We start from the raw sequence: 20,059 nt of genomic DNA, 5'->3' as shown, positions 1-20,059 counted from the left end.
ATTGGCTGGCGACCAGTCCAGAGTGTACCCCGGCTAGGCACCCCCATGACCCTTGTGGGGAAAAAGCGGTAGAAAATGAATGAATGTATGTTATTAGAGCCCTCCAGTCATGAAGTAACACCCCTACTGTCAATAGTCACCCCCACATCAAAATTGCTTATATTCAATGTAATTTTTGAACATTGACAGGCGTTTACCAGTTACCCGGAATCTTGACGGCCTTTTTGAGATGCCTGATTTTGCAGGCGTTTTACCCAGAAATTGCTATAGGAGTTGTTGGCTGGGCTAGGCTCCAGCACACCTAAGACCCTGATGAAACTAAGAATAAAATATATGAAATAGGCATTTCATTATTGAAATGACTTTAAGCTGGCTAAAATCTACTTATTGAATGAAGTTTAGAGCAGGCTTAGGCTTGCCCTGAATCCTCCCGAAAGTTGTTTTCCTCCTCTTCCCTCACAGGCCTAGACTAAGGGGGATTACCCACCATGCAGTCAAGCTTCTCTTTCCCCGTCTCCATCTTTGTTAACATTCATATCCTATTTATATTAATAGCCACTCTCTCTACCCCCAGAAATGCAGGCAAATATTGCAACACTACATTTCTGATTATCAACTTTGAATGATGTAGTAAAAAAAAGGGAGTAACTGTTGTGTAAAAATGTAAAAGTTATTTTCTTCTTTGAAAGTTCAGAGATATATGTTGTGTTTTACTTTTGAAAGCCAAGTAAAACATCAGTAATATTTAGCATATCCCGATGACACAATGCCAATAACTAACAGAAGACAGCCAACATGTGTCATCGTCACTGCAAGAGAGCTTCATGTTTGCATGATGATGATGCCTGTAGATTTACTGCCACGGGGCGGGGCACTTTGGTTCCCCTTGGAGCCCTCAGCCTTTCTTTGGGAACACCCAGAGCTTTGTCTAAAGGCATTTTTTTCTTTACAACTTAAACATCCATGAATGCAAGTGATTTGGCTCAAACATGGCATTTATGTACTTTTATTGTGACCAGGCGACACCAATGATGAGCAAAGGCTTCATTAGTGTCAGCTATCACTTTTTCCTGGTCATTTAACACATTGGCATATGGGATGTGCTTAATACACAACATTTATTAGTCATTTTCTGTATTAAATAGCAAATGCTGTACATATCCAACAGAAAGAAAAACGGCACCATCTGCTGGAACACTTGATGTAAAATCACCACTGGAACTCTTGAGGGTAAGTTCATTCATTTTCTACTGCTTTTTCCTCACGAGGGTCATGGGGGTGCTGGAGCCTATCCCAGCTGTCTTCGGGCGAGAGGCGGGGTACACCCTGGACTGGTCAATCGCCAGCCAATCACAGGGCACATATAGACAAACAACCATTCACACTCACATTCATACCTATGGACAATTTGGAGTCGCTAATTAACCTAGCATGTTTTTGGAATGTGGGAGGAAACCGGAGTACCCGGAGAAAACCCACGCGTGCACGGGGAGAACATGCAAACTCCACACACAGAGATGGCCAAGGGTGGAATTGAACCCTGGTCTCCGAGCCGTGAGGTCTGCGCGCTAACCACTAGACCGCCGTGCCGCCTCTTGAGGGTAAGTGATGCTGCAAATTGTGGTATCGATTCGATACCAAGTAAATACAGGACCAGGATTGTCGATACCAATACTTTATATTTGAAATGTTACCAATACTTACTGTACTTGAAATGTTTCAATATTACTGAGTGGTTTTGCCTTACATACAAATACAACAATGTAAGCATGTAAATACAGGACATTTCTATATACTGTTTATACAATACAAAAACAACAGTGTAGTAGTCTCAGTTTGATACCAGTATTACTGATACCAATGCCAATACTTGAAGTTTTAGTATTGAGTGATTTTTTTATGATTATTTCCTATCTGAAGGACATGGTCCTTCACAGGAGTAGTACCAAAGCCATTACAGTATCTTAATTGGATCACAGGAGCGGCTGCATGGCTTTTCCTTATACTGTAGGTTTTCTGCATGACAAGAGATATCAAGTGTGCTTATGGGCCAATGAAACATTAATGTGCTTTAATGGGTTCAGCCCGCGTGGCAAATAACTAATGACATGTATTGTACAGTATACAGGGAGAAAAGACCAGTAATTATTCATGCCATCTCTCAAAATAGAGCATAAAAAAGCAAGCTTTGTTGCACAAATTAATGTCCCAAGCATTCGCTGGGAGTCTTTCTGATGACCCAATGGCTGCGATTGGTGCACATATGTAACACCACCACAGAAGTGAACCATTATTTTCTTGACACAAATGCACAGAGAGAGAGATGGTAATGTTACTGCAGTGTACTGCATAACATCAGTACCCTGTCACATAGTATATACGTGGATGTTGTCAGGGTAACAGGAAGGATGTAACTGACGGTCGTTTAGTTTGTATTGCAGAGGTGATACAGGCACTATTGATCCGCACCAGGAAGCCATGGCGGGCATTAAAATCAGGGTAAACACCATACGCCAGATATTAAACATGCACATTATTGTGAATAGGAAGAATCACTACTTTGCATGACAATACTATAAATTTTTTTTAATGGTATTTGTTTGTCTTTAATTTATTATTTTTTATATTTTAATTATATGTAATATATACACTAATATATTAATATCATATATTATATATATTATATATTAAATTACAGTTTTATTTTAATTATATTTAATATATATGTGGGCTGCACAGCGGTCGGGTGGTTAGCGCGCAGACCTCACAGCTAGGAGACCAGGGTTCAATTCCACCATCGGCCATCTCTGTGTGGAGTTTGCATGTTTTCTCCGGGTACTCCGGTTTCCTCCCACATTCCAAAAACATGCTAGGTTAATTAGCGACTCCAAATTGTCCATAGGTATGAATGTGAGTGTGAATGGTTGTTTGTCTATATGTGCCCTGTGATTGGCTGGTGACCAGTCCAGGGTGTACCCCGCCTCTCGCCCGAAGACAGCTGGGATAGGCTCCAGCACCCCCACGACCCTAGAGAGGAAAAGCGGTAGAAAATGAATGAATGAATAATATATACGTATATTTAATGTATTATTATATATATATATATATATATATATATATATATATATATATATATATATATATATATATATATATATATATATATAATTCATATTACCATAATTTGTATTATGTAATATAATACTAAATCGGTAACTATAAATGTACTTGGAGAGCGCAGACCTCCGGCAGGCGCCATTTTTTCTTTTGCTTCTTTTGAGCTATTAAATTTTGCCCAGACAATATGACTAAAGCATGCTTGCACAAAAATCCAGTGTTTTATATTGATTAGAATCAGTAAAAAAAATAAAAGGTACAACATCATTTAATGAGCGTCATAAACATCGGTATCGGTACAAGGTATCGAATCAATACCAACATTTGCAGTATCGCCCACTCTAACGGTAACGGCCAACTTTGAGCGCAAAAGCGGGAAACAGCGCTCCCCTGCGGTGACGTCGTGTAGGTGTTTACCTGCTCCTGTAGATCATCCATCGCTGCGCTATGATGACGAGTGTGAAGCTTCCCTCTTTAGCTAAACGAGCGTCTGCTTCATGTCAGCATCCGCTTGCTGCATCTCTAATCCGCTCTGATGTCACCGTGCTGGAGGAGGAGGGGCTCTGCTCTCTGTTTTAGCCGAACAACTTGTCGTCTGGACGGACTAAACACTATACCGCAGCAAGCCGACCGAGCGACCGGACACCGGGGGTGGGGGAGAATGTGTGTACGACCGGAACTCCTGTACTGACAAACAGGTAATGACTTTGTGTTTCGTGTGTGTGTTTTTTACGACACAATGTTGTGTTACGACACCTGCTCGAGTGGAATATACGAAGGCTCATCTCGACAGGTAACATCTTACATAATCTAAACACATCGCTTCACTTGGTGTGGATTTCTTGATGTATGTATTTCCAAAGTCCCCTTACAGTCATAACATTACGTACATTAAAGTACAGGATATTTATGATATTCTGTTCATTGTTGACTTTAAATGGCAGAAATAATAGAATCCTTCAAGGCCATTGGAAGGATTTAAGAGGCGAATGCGACCTTCAAAATAAAAGCACTAGTCTATTCGACAAAGACATAAAGTACCGGGGTGGCCGATACTGCAAAATGTGGTATCGATACTAAATATATTTTTGTATATATTAGTATATAAAATATATATTTTACTTGAAAATTTCAAGCTAGTTAAATGGTTTTGTTATTTTTGCCTTTAATTTGTTCATCATGGTTGTAATCAATAAAACATGATGAAACAAAAACTTTATCAACAGACATACAGATACAGTAATAGATAATGTTATATCAAGAAAATAATACAGCTATTCCTTTTTATTACATACAATATTTTGAGTAAATTATGCACAACTATGCACTCAATATTTAGAAGGAAAGTCGGCATTGAACAAATTAAAACCATCTATTATTGAGTAACAGTATTGTATGTATAATTACTATAGGTCTGTCAAATGATAAGCATTTGTTCATCAAATTAATCAGTTGTCAAATGAATTAATCATGATTAATCACAGGTTTAGATAAAAAAAATACACGCATAGTAAAGACATTGTTGTGATGTTTGGAGAGTCCCTGAATGCACCTCGCGGTAGTCAAGTGACAATGAGGAGGTGTTAGCCAATGGTTGGGTGTATGAGTGCAGAATTGGATAAACGAGATAGCCTACTGTACGTTAAACAAGCAAAGACTAAGCTGATGGATATTTCTGTCAATTGATTTGAATGTTGAGACGTGAGAAATGAAAGCGTCATATTCACCATCACAAATGTTCGAGTCTCATAATTGAGACCTTTCCTGAAATTTAGGATCACGTTATTGACACTCTCTTAGTGCGATTACTGATGACTCAAGGTCCTCAGCACGTGTGTTGGTGTCAGTGGGTGTTTGTCAGGAGTGGATTAGCGAATTAATGGGTTAGTAAATCCCCCCTCCCAGCAGCTTTCACTGCATCCTGACAGATGGAAGTGTAGCACTTAGCTCTGCAGATGCACCGCCGCTCTGCTGGGCCATCTGCAGCGTGGCCAAGCCCTCCTCAGTGAGCCTCTTCTCAAACTGCCCGGCGTCTGGCATCCGGCTCTGAACTCTGGACAGGGAGGATCTTCAAGCAGACTTCCATTCTGTCCTGGCAGTTGGGGTGTGTGGTCAGATTACTAGGTCAAATTAACCTTTTGTCCTTATGTTGTTTTAAATTATGGTAATGGTTTTATTTCATTTGAACATGCATCAGATTACAATTGAGTGCATCACATAATCAGTTCACACTTCCACATGTCCAAAAGGAGTAGGAAGAAGCAAAGCTTATTAAATCCTACCCCTCCATCTGGTACTTTTACAATCAGTAACTGTTACATTTGTTCACTTCCTGCTTTCCATAATACAGTTTAAGGTTTTTTTTTTTTTAATAATGTACCTCGTACCGAAGTACGAGGTGATATGAGCATCCAATGACATAATGTGTACCATAGTAAGTGTCAATATAGTGATATATATAGCACATCATGACTGGTTCAAGACTCTTCATCCTTGTATTTAGCAAACATCAACTGCTTGTATTGTTTCTTGAATTGGCTCATCGTTGTGCATTGTTTGAGGTCCTTACTCAATCCATTCCATAGTTTGATTCCACATACTGAAATGCTATGGCTAGCATAACGTAGTCCTAGCATAGAAGTGTTTCAAATGTACTTCTTCCCTGAGATCATATTTCTCCTCTCTTGTAGAGAAGTATTGGATGACATTTTTAGCTAATTGGTTGTTTTTAGCCTTATGCATTATTTTAGCTGTTTGAAGATGAACTATATCAGCAAGTTGAAGTATTTGTGATTTTAGAAATAAGGAGTTAGTATGTTCTCTGTAGGCGGCATTATGAATTATCCTTACTGACCTTTTTTGCAGTACATTTAGCGAGTGAAGATTGCTTTTATAGTTATTAGCCCATATTTCCACACAATAAGTAAGATATGGTAGAACAAATTTTGCTTTGTTCAATACTGAAATATGTCTGGCCACCTAATGTTGTATATTTGTAATATGAGGTTTCCAGCTCATATTTTCATCTATTGTGATCCCCAGAAATTTATTTCGCCTTGAAAGAAGAAATATACAAAATAAAGAAAAAGAAGAAATATCATCACTTACATGCTAGGACTACATTAAAAAGCCATAGCATTTCAGTATGTGGAATCAAACTATGGAATGGATTGAGTAAGGACCTCAAACAATGCACAACGATGAGCCAATTCAAGAAACAATACAAGCAGTTGATGTTTGCTAAATACAAGGATGAAGAGTCTTGAACCAGTCATGATGTGCTATATATATCACTATATTGACACTTACTATGGTACACATTATGGCATTGGATGCTCATATCACCTTGTACTTCGGTATGAGGTACATTATTAAAAAAAAAACAAAAAAAAACCTTAAACTGTATTATGGAAATGTAACAGTTACTGATTGTAAAAGTACCAGATGGAGGGGTAGGATTTAATAAGCTTTGCTTCTTCCTACTCCTTTTGGACATGTGGAACTGTGAACTGATTATGTGATGCATTCAATTGTAATCTGATGCATGTTCAAATGAAATAAAACCATTACCATTACTTCTGATCTCAAAAGTGTTCTTGTGGACAATTGGGGACAATCGCCCACAGACACATTCCAACATCCTCCCAGAAGGACAGAAACTGTCCAATTTCATGTTGTCTTTGTACTTGTACAATTACTGTACTTGTACTTGTGCGTACACCATATCGTGTACCTCATTGAGCACCTTGGAGAATCTCTTAAAAACATTCCATATCCATTATGAACTACCATTTTGGCCATTTTCTTTCTTGCGATCAGTTTGCACAGTTTATCCTCATTCAGGAAGTCTCCACTCTCAGCACAATCATGGCAAAGGCTACTACAGGAAATAACTGATGGACACTCTGATAGCCTTGTCATATTTAATTGGCATCAAAAGTGGCCTTGCAAGTCCCGGTACAGTTATTATTCAGATCAGTGGCCGATCCATCGCTCTGTGTCAAGTCTCATCTAGCATCCCAGAAATATCCCTCCTCGTCATCCCGTCCTGTCTCCTCTTTGACCTTTTGTCTTCTCTCGTTCTGCCAGCTGCTGGTGAATACATGAAAGTGGATGGAAGTGTGCCGAGCATCCATATGAGTCACCGGGGATTTAGTATTCATTTGGTGGAGGCTTCCATGCAGTTTAAGAATAATTTAATTCTAGCATGCCAGGTCAGTCCAGCACCTAAATTTGGGATGGAGAGTTTCCCTTACTAAGTTTTGGGCGTCTGTTATGATAACATTGTCACACTGAGTGTAGGAATGTTCCTAGACCTATGTTCTTAGGTTCATTGCAATTTCCTCTTCTTGAGCCTGAATTACCAGCATCTTCTACTGGTTACTGGAAAAAAGTGCAGTTTTTTTTGAGTTCATACATAGTAATCAGGGGTCTTCAGCCAGTAGCTACTGTTTTTTTTTGAAAAAAAGAGCTTTCTTTGCTGGTTATTGTGTGTATCTGCTCTACAGGAGTCCACAACTCAATAAAAAGGGTAGAAATGAGCATAATAACCCCCCTTTAATGTTCTTTTTGTTAGCCTGTAGTTTTGGTCTTGGAACTTTGCCACGCAGGTCGTATCTTTCTCATGGTGGAGTCATGAACACTGACCTTAACTGAGGCAAGTGCAGTTCTTTGGATGTTGTTGTGGGGTCTTTTGTAACCTCTTAGATGAGTCGTCACTGCGCTCTTGGCATAATTTTGGTTGGCCGGCCCCTCCTGGGAAGGTTCCAGAGTGCGGGTTACATGTTTTTGCCATTTCTGGATAAGGGCTCTCGCGATGGTTTGCTAGAGTCCTAACGCTTTAGAAATGACTCAACAACCTTTTCAAGAGAAATGACTTCATAACATATTTCAGACTGATAGATCTCAATTCATTATTGTCACACAAGCTCAACTCAAGGAATTATTGGGGCCCACTAGGTATTTCCAACCCACCCCCCCAACCATTTCCACTTTAACATAAAGGCAGCACATTTTAAAATGTTTTTGATATGTAAGTTGCACCTGATTCTAAGTTGCAAGACGAAACAAACTATTACTGGAAAAGTGTAAAAATGCATAATATACATAATTTTGCCTTCACAATGGAACCATTTAATTGACAATTCCAACATATAATACTTAATATATCTTCCTGTGTTCACTTGTTTTTTTGGATTGTATTAAAATTTCAGATTGTTCAGATGTTCTCTTTTAAACCTTTTCTTTGCCAGTTTGTGACGAATTTTCATATTCTCTGTTTATGAATCTGCAGGGTAAGTTCCAAACACTGACCACCACATCAAGACACTAAAATGAGCCATAAGTACCCGGAAGAAGGGACTGGGGAAGTAGGCGAGGAACGACCAGGAGCCTTGGTTCCTCAGCGTACTAGGCAGAACAATGGATCGGTGCCTGGAGAACCCCCTATACGCCGAACCTGGAGGCCATGTCAGATGCACGCTCAAGATGGAGAGTTGAATTCCCACCATCACCATCACCATCAACAGCCATCTCATCACTACCACCTACACGCAGCTCGTGGTCCGCCACGTCAACGCCAACGGCGGTCATCAGTGCAAGGTCAAAATCAGGCTCAGTTTCCTGGTGTGGTGCCAGAGGTGGTTCCTTCCAATGAAAGTCAAGTCAGTGAACCACGTCCTGTCCAGCAGATTCGCGCAGCTGTTACCCGTTACCGCCGCCGTGGCGACCCAAATCCGAGACTCAAAGGTCACAAACAGAAACCTCCGATCAAAGACACACAGCAGACCTCATCAGGTACAGAATCCAGAGAACGTCCTGTAGACGTTACAGAGCAAAACATGACAGACAAATCTCTAAAGGACCAATTACCGAGTAGAGGATCTCCCTACCAGACTCCTGTTGCTGTGGTCACCCCTACCCACCTCACATCAGAACCAGCACATCTTGACCAGCAAGAGAATTTACAGGAAATTGCCGTGGTCTGCGAAGACGACATGAAGGAAGTGAAGGACAATGAAAAGTCAGAACCATCAGAGGATGGACGAGATCTTCACTCAACCACAGATCACTCTATCTGCAGCCATGACACATTGCAGACAGTCCAGGATGAAGCAGATGTTCACGTAGACAAGGAGGTGGAAACTCAGGAGGAAATTATGGATGATGTTCTCGATGCTGAAGCTCAGGGAAGTGAAATTACTGATCTCTGCTCGGACACAGAAAGTGCTGCTTCTCTCAGTAACGACGGACCGCTCCACAGCCCTCCTCCACTCCAGTCCCCTACGCCGCCATCGTCACCTGATGCTCCACTTTTCCCCCAGCTGGACCACTTCAGTGAGGATGCCAGTATGAGCCCTCTGCCTGACGATGAAGACGAGTGCTCCGAATCACCTTCTGAATATTACCCCAAAACCTATGCAGACTTTTATACAGAATCCCACCAAAAGTCTTACCTGGAACCTGTTCAGGAGTCAGAAACAAAATGCCATCACACATCTTTTCCAGAAGCTCTTAAGATGTCATATTCTGAGGCACTCAGAGAACCTCGCATGCAGTCTTGTCAACAGACCGAGCCATATGATGCCCAGCAGGAGACCCACCTTGAGGTGCTTACCAGCCATAGACAGGAGAATGTACAAAAAGGCACTCATTATGCACCAAGTCGCGGCAGGGATCGAGGTTCCCATCCGTCCCATGTGGACAGCTCCGTCGGCTGCCGGCTGCACCACTACGACGCCCAGTCTGATGGAGAGGGGGGCAGTGCTAATCAAAGTCCCATCCAGAAAAGTTTTTGGAACGGACCCAGGCAAGCAGATGCACGGACCAAGCATCCACCCGCTGCAGGCGAGACAACAGATGAAGTCGGTCCCGATGCAGATATATCTGGGGACACCATTAGCTTAGTGATAAAAGACATCAGGGAGGCAATCGAGGAGGTTAAGACCAAGACTGTGCGGTCCCCATATACACCAGACCAACCTGTGGAGCCCATTTGGGTGATGAGGCAGGAAACCAGCCCCACGGAGGAAGTCAAGACAATACAGATGATGGCCGCCCATGTAAGTATCACGCTTATCTTCCTTGCTAACTTAATGTTAATGCTGGTGAATACATGAAAGTGGATGGAAGTGTGCCGAGCATCCATATGAGTCTCCGTGGATTTAGTATTCATTTGGTGGAGGATTCCATGCAGTTTAAGAATAATTTAATTCTAGCATGCCAGGTCAGTCCAGCACCTAAATTTGGGATGGAGAGTTTCCCTTACTAAGTTTTGGGCGTCTGTTATGATAACATTGTCACACTGAGTGTAGGAATGTTCCTAAACCAATGTTCTTAGCTTCATTGCAATTTCCTCTTCTTGGGCCTGAATTACCAGCATCTTCTACTGGTTACTGGCAAAAAGTGCCAGTTCATACATAGTAAGTCAGGGGTCTTCAGCCACTAGCTAGTGTTTTTTTTGGAAAAAGAGAGCGTTCTGTGCTGGTTATTGTGTGTATCTGCTCTATAGGAGTCCACAACTCTATAAAAAGGGTAGAAAATGAGCATAGCAAGTCCCCTTTAATGTTCTTTTTGTTAGCCTGTAGTTTTGGTCTTGGAACTTTGCCACGCAGGTCGTATCTTTCTCATGGTGGAGTCATGAACACTGACCTTAACTGAGGCAAGTGCAGTTCTTTGGATGTTGTTGTGGGGTCTTTTGTAACCTCTTAGATGAGTCGTCACTGCGCTCTTATAGTTATAGTTTATAGTCAGTCACCTCACTGATGTTTGGTCCAACTGAATACGTTGCTCCTGTGCTCATGTGGGCTCTCTATGGATAATACGGCTTCCTCCCACAGTCAAAAATAAAAACATGTATTATATGTTAGGTTCTTGTAGCCTTCCAATCCAATGTTGGTCTGTCAGCCCTGTGGTTGTGGTCCAGCTGGGATAGGCTCCAGCTTTTGGTTGGTTTTATTACTCTGTTATCCTTCCTATCTTAATCTTCTTCAGCTTATCTGACTGGTGTCAGGTGGGGGGGCGGGGCGGCAAGCAGCCTGAGCAGTTCCTCCCGGCTGATCCTGTAGTCTATAGTCTCCTCGTGTCCTGGGTCCTCCCCGAGTTGTCCTTCTGGTCGGATGTGCCCTGAACAGGGAGGCTTCCGGGAGACATTCTGATTCTGACCAGATGATCGAACCATCACATGTGGCTCCACTCAATGCAGAGAAGCAGCGCCCCAGATCACCTTATCTCTAGGGAAGAGAGATAAGCCACCCTGTGGAGGAAACTCATTTTGGGTGCTTGTACCCACAATCACTACCCAAAGCTTATGACCATCTGGGAGGGTAGCAACATAGATCGAAGTCAGGTCGATCAGTCCGCAACAATCTGCCTACTTCCTAGAACAACATAGTCTAGTTCAACTACTGAATATTTCCCTGACAAATTTAATTGCTGGCGGCATGGTGGTCGAGTGGTTAGCGCGCAGACCTCACAGCTAGGAGACCAGGGTTCAATTCCACCTTCGGCCATCTATGTGTGGAGTGTGGGTTTTCTCTGGTTTCCTCCTCCACATTCCAAAAAAAACATGCTAGGTTAATTGGCGACTCCAAATTGTCCATAGGTATGAATGTGAGTGTGAATGGTTGTTTGTCTATATGTGCCCTGTGATTGGCTGGTGACCTCTCGCCCGAAGACAGCTGGGATAGGCTCCAGCACCCCCCGCGACCCTTGTGAGGAAAAGCGGTAGAAAATGAATGAATGAATGTTATTAGAGCCCTCCAGTCATTAAGTAACACCCCTACAGTCAATAGTCACCCCACTGGCCGTCTACATATTTCAGACTCTGTGTTTATTCAGACTTCGGAATTCCATTCTTCCGTTTTTGTTTTTCTTCCTACAGTCTTCTCCTCAGTCCCTCTCCCAGTCAGCGTCAAGGTCTCCATCTCAGCACGCGTCGTTGTGTGATAAGGAGTCTGGCAGTCTGCCGAGCGACGAGTCATCAAAAGTCCTCCGTTCCCAACAACATCCCGAGCACCAACCCCAACGGAACAACCATCAGCACCAAAGCCGCCAGTCAAAACAAAGGGATGTCACTCAACCACACTTTCAGCCAAATCTACCACAACAACATCAGCATCATCAGGTTCAGCCTTCATCACAGCAGCCGTCTGTCCAGGAAGTGAGTGTCCAAACTGTGATGGGACAATCTCTGTAATCTCTTAGCTCCATGGGGTGCTTGATAATCTTAAATACAAATTATTCTTTTTTTCAACTCTTTCAGTGTCATGTGGCATGTGGGAAATCATGAAAATAATCGTCAATAATTAATGCTTATTCCAACCAAAAGATACAGTACATCTACAAAATATTTGATGCATACTTTTTGTGTCTTTTTACAGATACGCAGGTCTCTCCCTCCCTTTCCCACATTTGTGGATAGTGAGTAGAAACATTTATTCTCACCTCCACCCCCACAATTACATAACAGTATACATTACAGCTTTAGTTGTATTCATTTATTTATTCACATATTTACCAAAATGATGGCCAAGCTGTATGTACTGCAACATATTAACTACAGTAAAGTCTCGTTATATCGATATTCTCGGGAGTCGGAAAAAATACCGATATAACCGGACTATCCATATATCCGATCCTGCGCCGAACTGCATTAAAAGTGGGCGGATCTTTGATATGGCATGTAATTTTCTCCTTGAGTTCATGGATTGCGTATCTAGCATGCTTTTGTACTACAATACATTTTGTACTACAGTAAATAAAAATAAACTTACGCTGTAGTGATTACCGGTTACCGGGACATAATTCACCCCGGAACTATCGATAGGGAAGGTGTTGCCACCCGGAGGGGTAGGCGCGAGGGACGGGTGTTTTCCGCTGTGTGTGCTGCGCTCTGGTGGTGGAAGTGTGAAAAATAAAGTTGACTGGAAGCAGCCGTTCGCCGTGTTCTTTTTTGGTATTGAAATCCTTAAGCAAAGATTGATTTAAGCTGCTTTTGTATCGATATAAGCAGACCAAATTGGCTGGCGGGAGATGAAAAGGGCATCCTAGTAATCGGATTATCATAATAACCGGGTATCGTACTAACGGAGCTAATTATATCATAAAAGACTAGAAATTTGCCGGGAAATGAAAATAGTATCGTAATAAGTAGTAATTCGTTTTAACCGATATCGATATAACGAGACTTTACTGTATATTTATTTTTTCAGTGTTGTGTCACGGAATGAAAATATCAGCTATTTCGATCTCACAGATGTTCTTCAGGATCAATGTATTCCAATGTACACATTCCAAAGTCTTCCCATAATGCTCGTGTCTAATGATTGTGTATGATCTGTACAGTCCCGGGACCATGTGACCCCGAAGATCTGATTGATGGAATCATCTTTGCCGCAACTTACCTGGGCTGCACCCACCTTCTTTCAGAGAGGACTCCCACAAAGAGCGCCCGCATGGAGCAGGCACAGGAAGCCATGAGCAGAGTTCGGGTAAGGACAGCATACCGTTTGCCCCCTTCCTGACTTCTAATTGTTTGTCACACTTAAATTCATTTCATGTTTTTAAAGAAAACGTGTTTTTATATGTGTTATTATTAAGGTAGAAAAAAATATAAACCTACATAAGTGAGAATATTTGAGGTCTGTTAGTCTGGAAAAGATTAAAAAGCCATTTCTAAAACCTTTGGACTCCAGCAAACCACAGTGAGAGCCATTATCCCCAAATGTTGAAAACATGGAACCCCACAACAACAGCCAAGGAACCCTGAGGTACTTGAACGCCTCCACTTTGGGCAGGATCACCATGTAGTAGGTTAGGTAGGTTCCACATGTCCAAAAGGAGTAGGAAGAAGCAAAGCTTATTAAATCCTACCCCTCCATCTGGTACTTTTACAATCAGTAACTGTTACATTTGTTCACTTCCTGCTTTCCATAATACAGTTTAAGTTTTTTTTTTTTAATAATGTACCTCTTACCGAAGTACAAGGTGATATGACCATCCAATGACATAATGTGTACCATAGTAAGTGTCAATATAAGTAAGTGTACTTCTTCCCTGAGATCATATTTCTCCTCTCTTGTAGAGAAGTATTGGATGACATTTTTAGCTAATTGGTTGTTTTTAGCCTTATGCATTATTTTAGCTGTTTGAAGATGAACTATATCAGCAAGTTGAAGTATTTGTGATTTTAGAAATAAGGAGTTAGTATGTTCTCTGTAGGCGGCATTATGAATTATCCTTACTGACCTTTTTTGCAGTACATTTAGCGAGTGAAGATTGCTTTTATAGTTATTAGCCCATATTTCCACACAATAAGTAAGATATGGTAGAACCAGAGAGCAATAAAGAGTGTGGAGTGATTTCTGATTGAGAACAAATTTTGCTTTGTTCAATACTGAAATATTTCTGGCCACCTTATGTTGTATATTTGTAATATGAGGTTTCCAGCTCATATTTTCATCTATTGTGATCCCCAGAAATGTATTTTCGTTCACCCTTTCAATGTCCACACAGTCCACAAAACCTTAAACTGTATTATGAAAAACAGGAAGTGAACAAATGTACCAGATGGAGGGGTAGGATTTAATAAGCTTTGCTTCTTCCTACTCCTTTTGGACATGTGGAACCGTCTATTTGTATTTGTTGGTGCGTGTCCTTTCTGCTATTACCAAACAGCATGATTTTAGTTTTATTTAGGTTCAAGGACAATCTATTATCATCAAACTATCTTTTTAGTGTGACCGTTTCTTCTCTGACCTTTCTAATGATTTGGTCTGTACTCCCTCCAGAACAAAAAGCAGTGGTATCATCTGCAAATAATACCAGCTTTAAGTATTTCGTAACTTTGGAGATATTATTGATGAACAAGTTGAACAATTTTGGCCCCAGTATTGACCCCTGGGGAACTCCGCATGTAATATATGAATTTGCAGATGTGTATTCTCCTAGCTGTACGTATTGCTTCCTGTTTCTCACTTAATAATGAAAAGTTTTATTTAAAAACTGAATTTCACAAAAACTGAAAAAAACAGGAAAGATGCAAACACTTTTTTTTACACTACTTTGTCGACCTTCTTGGGATGCCACCCAAATTCAACAGTAGAGGGAATACTGTTCTCTCTCATCATTCCTGCAGCTCCTTTGGTTATATGTAGAGGAATAATGCATGGGTCATTGCTGCCGATCCACAGTCACACAGCATCCTCTCCTCAGCGTTAGTGGATCTTACATAAAACTTTAACCAGTTAGCATCCACAGAGCAAATATCCTCCCTTCTGGCTGCAGTCCATATATGGGATGTCACGCATGCTTTCACCCCAACATATAATACGTAATACAGGAACTAAGATGAACTCAACTGTGAGCATCGTCTCTATGAAGGTCTAAGAAAGATACCGTAGCGCTGGGGTCTAAAACTCGCGGCCCGCGAGACGCTAGTTTGAGGCCCCCACCTTGATACCAAAGTTTAATGTTGAAATGACAGCTTAAAGCTGTGTGCACGCCGGACACAATTAACATGATTTTTTGCCCCGCCCATACTGTTACCCTACCCTGTTACCCCGCCCTGTTTTGCTTTGGATTAGCAATGAAGCTAAAGGCTTATGACGCTGGGTACAAATAAATGCAGGAAATGATTTGGAATAAAAGGGAAAATACACGTCAAGATAAAGCATCTCATCAAACATGTTGTTAAAGTTACCACGCTGCTCCCAGATGGAACTGAGTACGATGCTAACTTGCTAATTGGGTCAAATTATTAAGTTTCATTAATGTTCATGTTAAAGGTTAAATAACTGTTAATACTGTACATTTGAATCTGAAAAAAATAATTTCTCTACCAACTGTATGTGGTTTCTTACATTTTTCTTATTTGCTGTTTTATTATTATTTTACTTATTTATTACTGATTGATTGATTTATTGTCTTTATTCTTAATTTGTTTTTTTTTTATCTTATTTTGTGTATAGAAAAATAAAAATTAAGATATTTGAGAACAGTGGAATGTTTTATCAGATATTTTGGTGTGGAAAACCGGAACCAAAGTACTGAAAAAGTGTAGGGTATAGCAAAGCAAAAGCATTGAAGATAGTTTTTTTATTGATTTTTTTTCCAGTTTTCAATAAATGCGTTTTGGGTTGAAAACCTGATGCGGGCCGACTTCACCCAGAACCTAGCTACGGTGGCCCCCAGGTAAATTGAGTTTGAGACCCCTGCCGTAGCGTCTTTCAATTAGCGTACCTAACTGCGTCACAAGCTCAACTCAATTAATTATTGCGCGCAATTCAATGAAAAAATAACCTTCCATCTCATTTTAACTTCAAGGCAGCAACTATGGAAAACACTTGTAGAGTAACACCTAGTCCCGCTTATGTCAACAACCCCTCGAGTCGACCAACAGTACCTGCTTAAGTCAATGATGTGGTCCTGCTGGCTGCATAATCCGCAGATCTTGACGGAATGGTTCGCAGTTGAGTGACAAGTGGCCGTGATGAGAATCAGCACTTCCAAGTCCCGAGTCCATGGTTGGGTGGCATGTGATCTCTGGTATCGGGGATGTGATCCTAGGGTACCAGAAGCTGAAATGAGTCTTCACGGGAGTCTCTCAACTGTGGTGGGAAGCCTGGGCTTGTCTGCTTAGGCTGTCCTATAGGATAGGAACTAGTTTTTTTTAGAAAATGTTCTGTCTATGTGGTCCTTCCTTGCCTAAAAGCTCTGGTTCTGGTTTTTGATTCTGCAGGCAGCTCAGAAGCAAGCAAAGAACAGGAAAAAGGTAAATACTCTTCAGTTTTCAATGGAAGTTTGAATTAATTGATGATTTGACCGATTTTGCAATCCCTGCAGAGTCCTGACAATGAGACTCCGCCCACTGCTGAGGTTGATCTTTTCATGTCCACGCAACGAATCAAAGTCCTCAATGCTGACACTCAGGTGGAGATACATGAAGTTTTCCACATATGAAGTTATTATCATTTGTCAGACCAGCTGAGAATCTACCGTCCTGTCCTTACGTAGGAGTCTTTAATGGACCTGCCGCTTCGGACTATCTCCTACATAGCTGATATTGGTAACATGGTGGTCCTGATGGCCAGAGGGAAAATGGTCCGATCTCGCAGCGCACAGGAAAATTTGGACACCACAGCTGAGCAAACCACCATGTCCAATGATGACAGACGGCTCTACAGGATGGTCTGTCACGTATTTGAGTCCGAAGATGTAAGTGGAACCCGGCATGTTTTTTTTTTTCCATGGAAAATCATCTCACAAAACGTTTCCTCCAGGCTCAGCTGATTGCTCAGTCCATTGGTCAGTCCTTCAGCGTGGCCTACCAGGAGTTCCTCAGGGCCAACGGTATCGACCCAGAGGATCTGAGTCAGAGGGAGTACAGCGACCTGCTTAACACTCAGGACATGTACAACGACGACCTCATCCACTTCTCCAAGTCAGAGAACTGTAGAGATGTAAGTACACCAGCAGGTGGCAGCAGAGTACTGAGGACTTGCATAGATATTGGGTACCAGGTTCACTATATATATTAGTATCAACTTCCGTTTTGCCCTTTTTCACATTTTTTGCTGTTTTTTTTTATTTTTATTTTCAAATAGTTCAATTTTTGGAAATAATTTCCATAATTTTGTTGGTAATATTATGACATTCATTCATTCATTTTCTACCGCTTTACCTCACAAGGGTCGCAGAGGGTGCTGGAGCCTATCCCAGCTGTCTTCAGGCTAGAGGCGGGGTACACCCTGGACTGGTCGCCAGCCAATCACAGGGCACATATAGACAAACAACCATTCACACTCACATTCATACCTATGGACAATTTGGAGTCGCCATTTAACCTAGCATGTTTTTGGAATGTGGGAGGAAACCGGAGTACCCGGAGAAAACCCACGCATGCACGGGGAGAACATGCATACTCCACATAGAGATGACCGAGAGTGGAATTGAACCCTGGTCTCCTAGCTGTGAGGTCTGCGCGCTAACCACTAGACCGCCGTGCCGCCTATTATGAGACATTTTTTTTCATATTTCAACTCCATGCTACTAAAATTATTATAACTATTTTTGTAATATTTTGACTTTATTCTTGTAATGTTACAGCTGTTTTTTTTTAATTTCAAGGTTCTAGTAAATGTTTTTAGTAATTATGACTTTTGTTTATGACTGAATATTTTGAAGGGCGGTCGAGTGGTTAGCGCGCAGACCTCACATCTAGGAGGACCAGGGTTTGATTCCATCCTCGGCCATCTCTGTGTGGAGTTTGCATGTTCTCCCCGTGCATGCGTGGGTTTTCTCCGGGTACTCCGGTTTCCTCCCACATTCCAAAAACATGCTAGGCTAATTAGCGACTCCAAATTGTCCATAGGTATGAATGTGAGTGTGAATGGTTGTTTGTCTGTATGTGCCCTGTGATTGGCTGGCGACCAGTCCAGGGTGTACCCCGCCTCTCGCCTGAAGACAGCTGGGATAGGCTCCAGCATCCCCCGCGAGGAAAAAGCGGTAGAAAATGACTGAATATTTTGACTTTGTGTATTGTAACATTTTCTGCACCCTAATTCTAAAATGACAGCATGGTTGTTTTGTTTGTTTCTCGCAATACTACGACTTTTTAAAACAATACACATTCTTTCTTTAATATTTCAAATTTATGCTACTAAAATGACAGTATTCTTGTAAAAATAACTATTACGATTCCAGCTTATTTCTCTTAATATTTTGACTTGATTCTTTAAATTAATTAGGCCTCACTGGTTTTGTGTCCTGGCTGCCAGGTTTACATTGAGAAGCAGAAGGGAGAGATTCTGGGCGTGGTGATTGTGGAGTCGGGTTGGGGATCCATCCTCCCCACCGTCATCATCGCCAGCATGATGCACGGTGGCCCCGCTGAGAAGTCCGGTCGACTCAACATCGGCGACCAAATCATGACCATCAACGGGACCAGCCTGGTGGGTTTGCCGCTCAGCACCTGCCAAAGCATCATCAAGGTATGGTAGTTTTTTTCCCTTTGCAAGCACACCTCCTTAGTCTTCAGTGGAGAATTTGACTCTGTCTTCTCTCAGGGGCTAAAGTCTCAGTGCAGGATCAAGATGAACATTGTCAGGTGCCCCCCCGTCACCATGGTGCTCATTCGCAGGCCGGACCTCAGATACCAGCTGGGCTTCAGCGTCCAGAACGGCATTGTGAGTATTTTCATGATGATGTCGAGTACCTCCTTTTGAACGGGTTGTATCGCATGCGTGCAGATCTGCAGCCTGATGAGGGGAGGAATCGCAGAGAGGGGCGGCGTACGTGTCGGTCACCGCATCATCGAAATCAACAGTCAGAGCGTCGTGGCGACGCCTCATGAGAGGATTGTTCAGATCCTGTCCAATGCCATGGGAGAGGTATGATGAGTCCGGCGGGTGGAGGCGGGGCTGCTAGCATACACACAGAGTGCAGAAGAGTGGAATGTAGTGTCATAAATAAGAAAACACTGTTGGTAAAAATCTCTAGAAAATGAATCATTAGCAGTATCTAAGACATGAGTGGAATAACAACGTTGTGTCTTTGTCGCAGATCCACATGAAGACCATGCCTGCAGCCATGTACCGCCTGCTCACAGCACAGGAGCAGCCCGTATACATCTGACCTTCATCACGTACTCTTCATCCAGCTTTTCACTCACAAGTAGCGTTCACCTGTACGACATCACGCAAACTGCCTTAAATCTGTATAGTGCACAACAAACATGTTCCTGTGTGGTGGTGGTACAGTCCATGGGTCTCACTGTGCATTATATAGGCAGCAACACAGCGTAAATGTCACTTTAAAAGTCAATACAATAGCTGTCGTATCTGAATGTACACTCAATATGTTGGACCTAAATATTGTCAAAGCTAAATGTGGAAGCAAAGCATACACAATTCTACTGAATAAACTCATTCAGATTGTGTCAGGA

The 20,059-nt window shown here is 41.9% G+C and overlaps 2 protein-coding genes across 2 annotated transcripts in view; one reads left to right on the top strand and one right to left on the bottom strand.

Moving 5' to 3' along the window:
- Positions 1-4,046, bottom strand: part of LOC131109935 (MAM domain-containing protein 2-like) — a 16,136-nt gene extending 12,090 nt beyond the window's left edge. The window contains exon 1 of the mRNA XM_078794230.1: positions 3,535-4,046. The gene's annotated coding sequence lies outside the window, so the exon portion shown is untranslated. The remainder of the gene's footprint in view (positions 1-3,534) is intronic.
- On the top strand, positions 1,154-20,059 carry LOC131109891 (uncharacterized). Its single transcript, XM_078794223.1, has 14 exons — positions 1,154-1,230; positions 3,670-3,815; positions 8,411-10,178; positions 11,999-12,277; positions 12,498-12,537; positions 13,462-13,607; positions 16,856-16,888; positions 16,960-17,046; positions 17,131-17,331; positions 17,397-17,576; positions 18,894-19,106; positions 19,182-19,301; positions 19,365-19,505; positions 19,678-20,059. Exons 3-14 carry the CDS (start codon positions 8,451-8,453, stop codon positions 19,747-19,749), a joined length of 3,240 nt encoding a protein of 1,079 aa, XP_078650349.1. The 5' UTR covers positions 1,154-1,230; positions 3,670-3,815; positions 8,411-8,450; the 3' UTR covers positions 19,750-20,059.

This window comes from Doryrhamphus excisus, linkage group LG10, assembly GCF_037039965.1.
Source record: "Doryrhamphus excisus strain RoL-2023G ecotype Guam linkage group LG10, RoL_Dexc_Guam_v1.1, whole genome shotgun sequence".
NCBI classification, from domain to species: domain Eukaryota; kingdom Metazoa; phylum Chordata; class Actinopteri; order Syngnathiformes; family Syngnathidae; genus Doryrhamphus; species Doryrhamphus excisus.
The sequence above is the reverse complement of the archived record's forward strand: the minus strand, read 5'-3'. Positions and strand labels throughout refer to the sequence as shown.

Coding starts and splice junctions, on each gene's coding strand:
- LOC131109891 (XM_078794223.1), top strand. CDS start 8,451: ATGAGCCATAAGTACCCGGAAGAAGGGACTGGGGAAGTAGGCGAGGAA. Junction 13,608..16,855: donor AAGCCATGAGCAGAGTTCGG/GTAAGGACAGCA, acceptor TTGATTCTGCAG/GCAGCTCAGAAGCAAGCAAA. Junction 17,577..18,893: donor AGTCAGAGAACTGTAGAGAT/GTAAGTACACCA, acceptor CCTGGCTGCCAG/GTTTACATTGAGAAGCAGAA.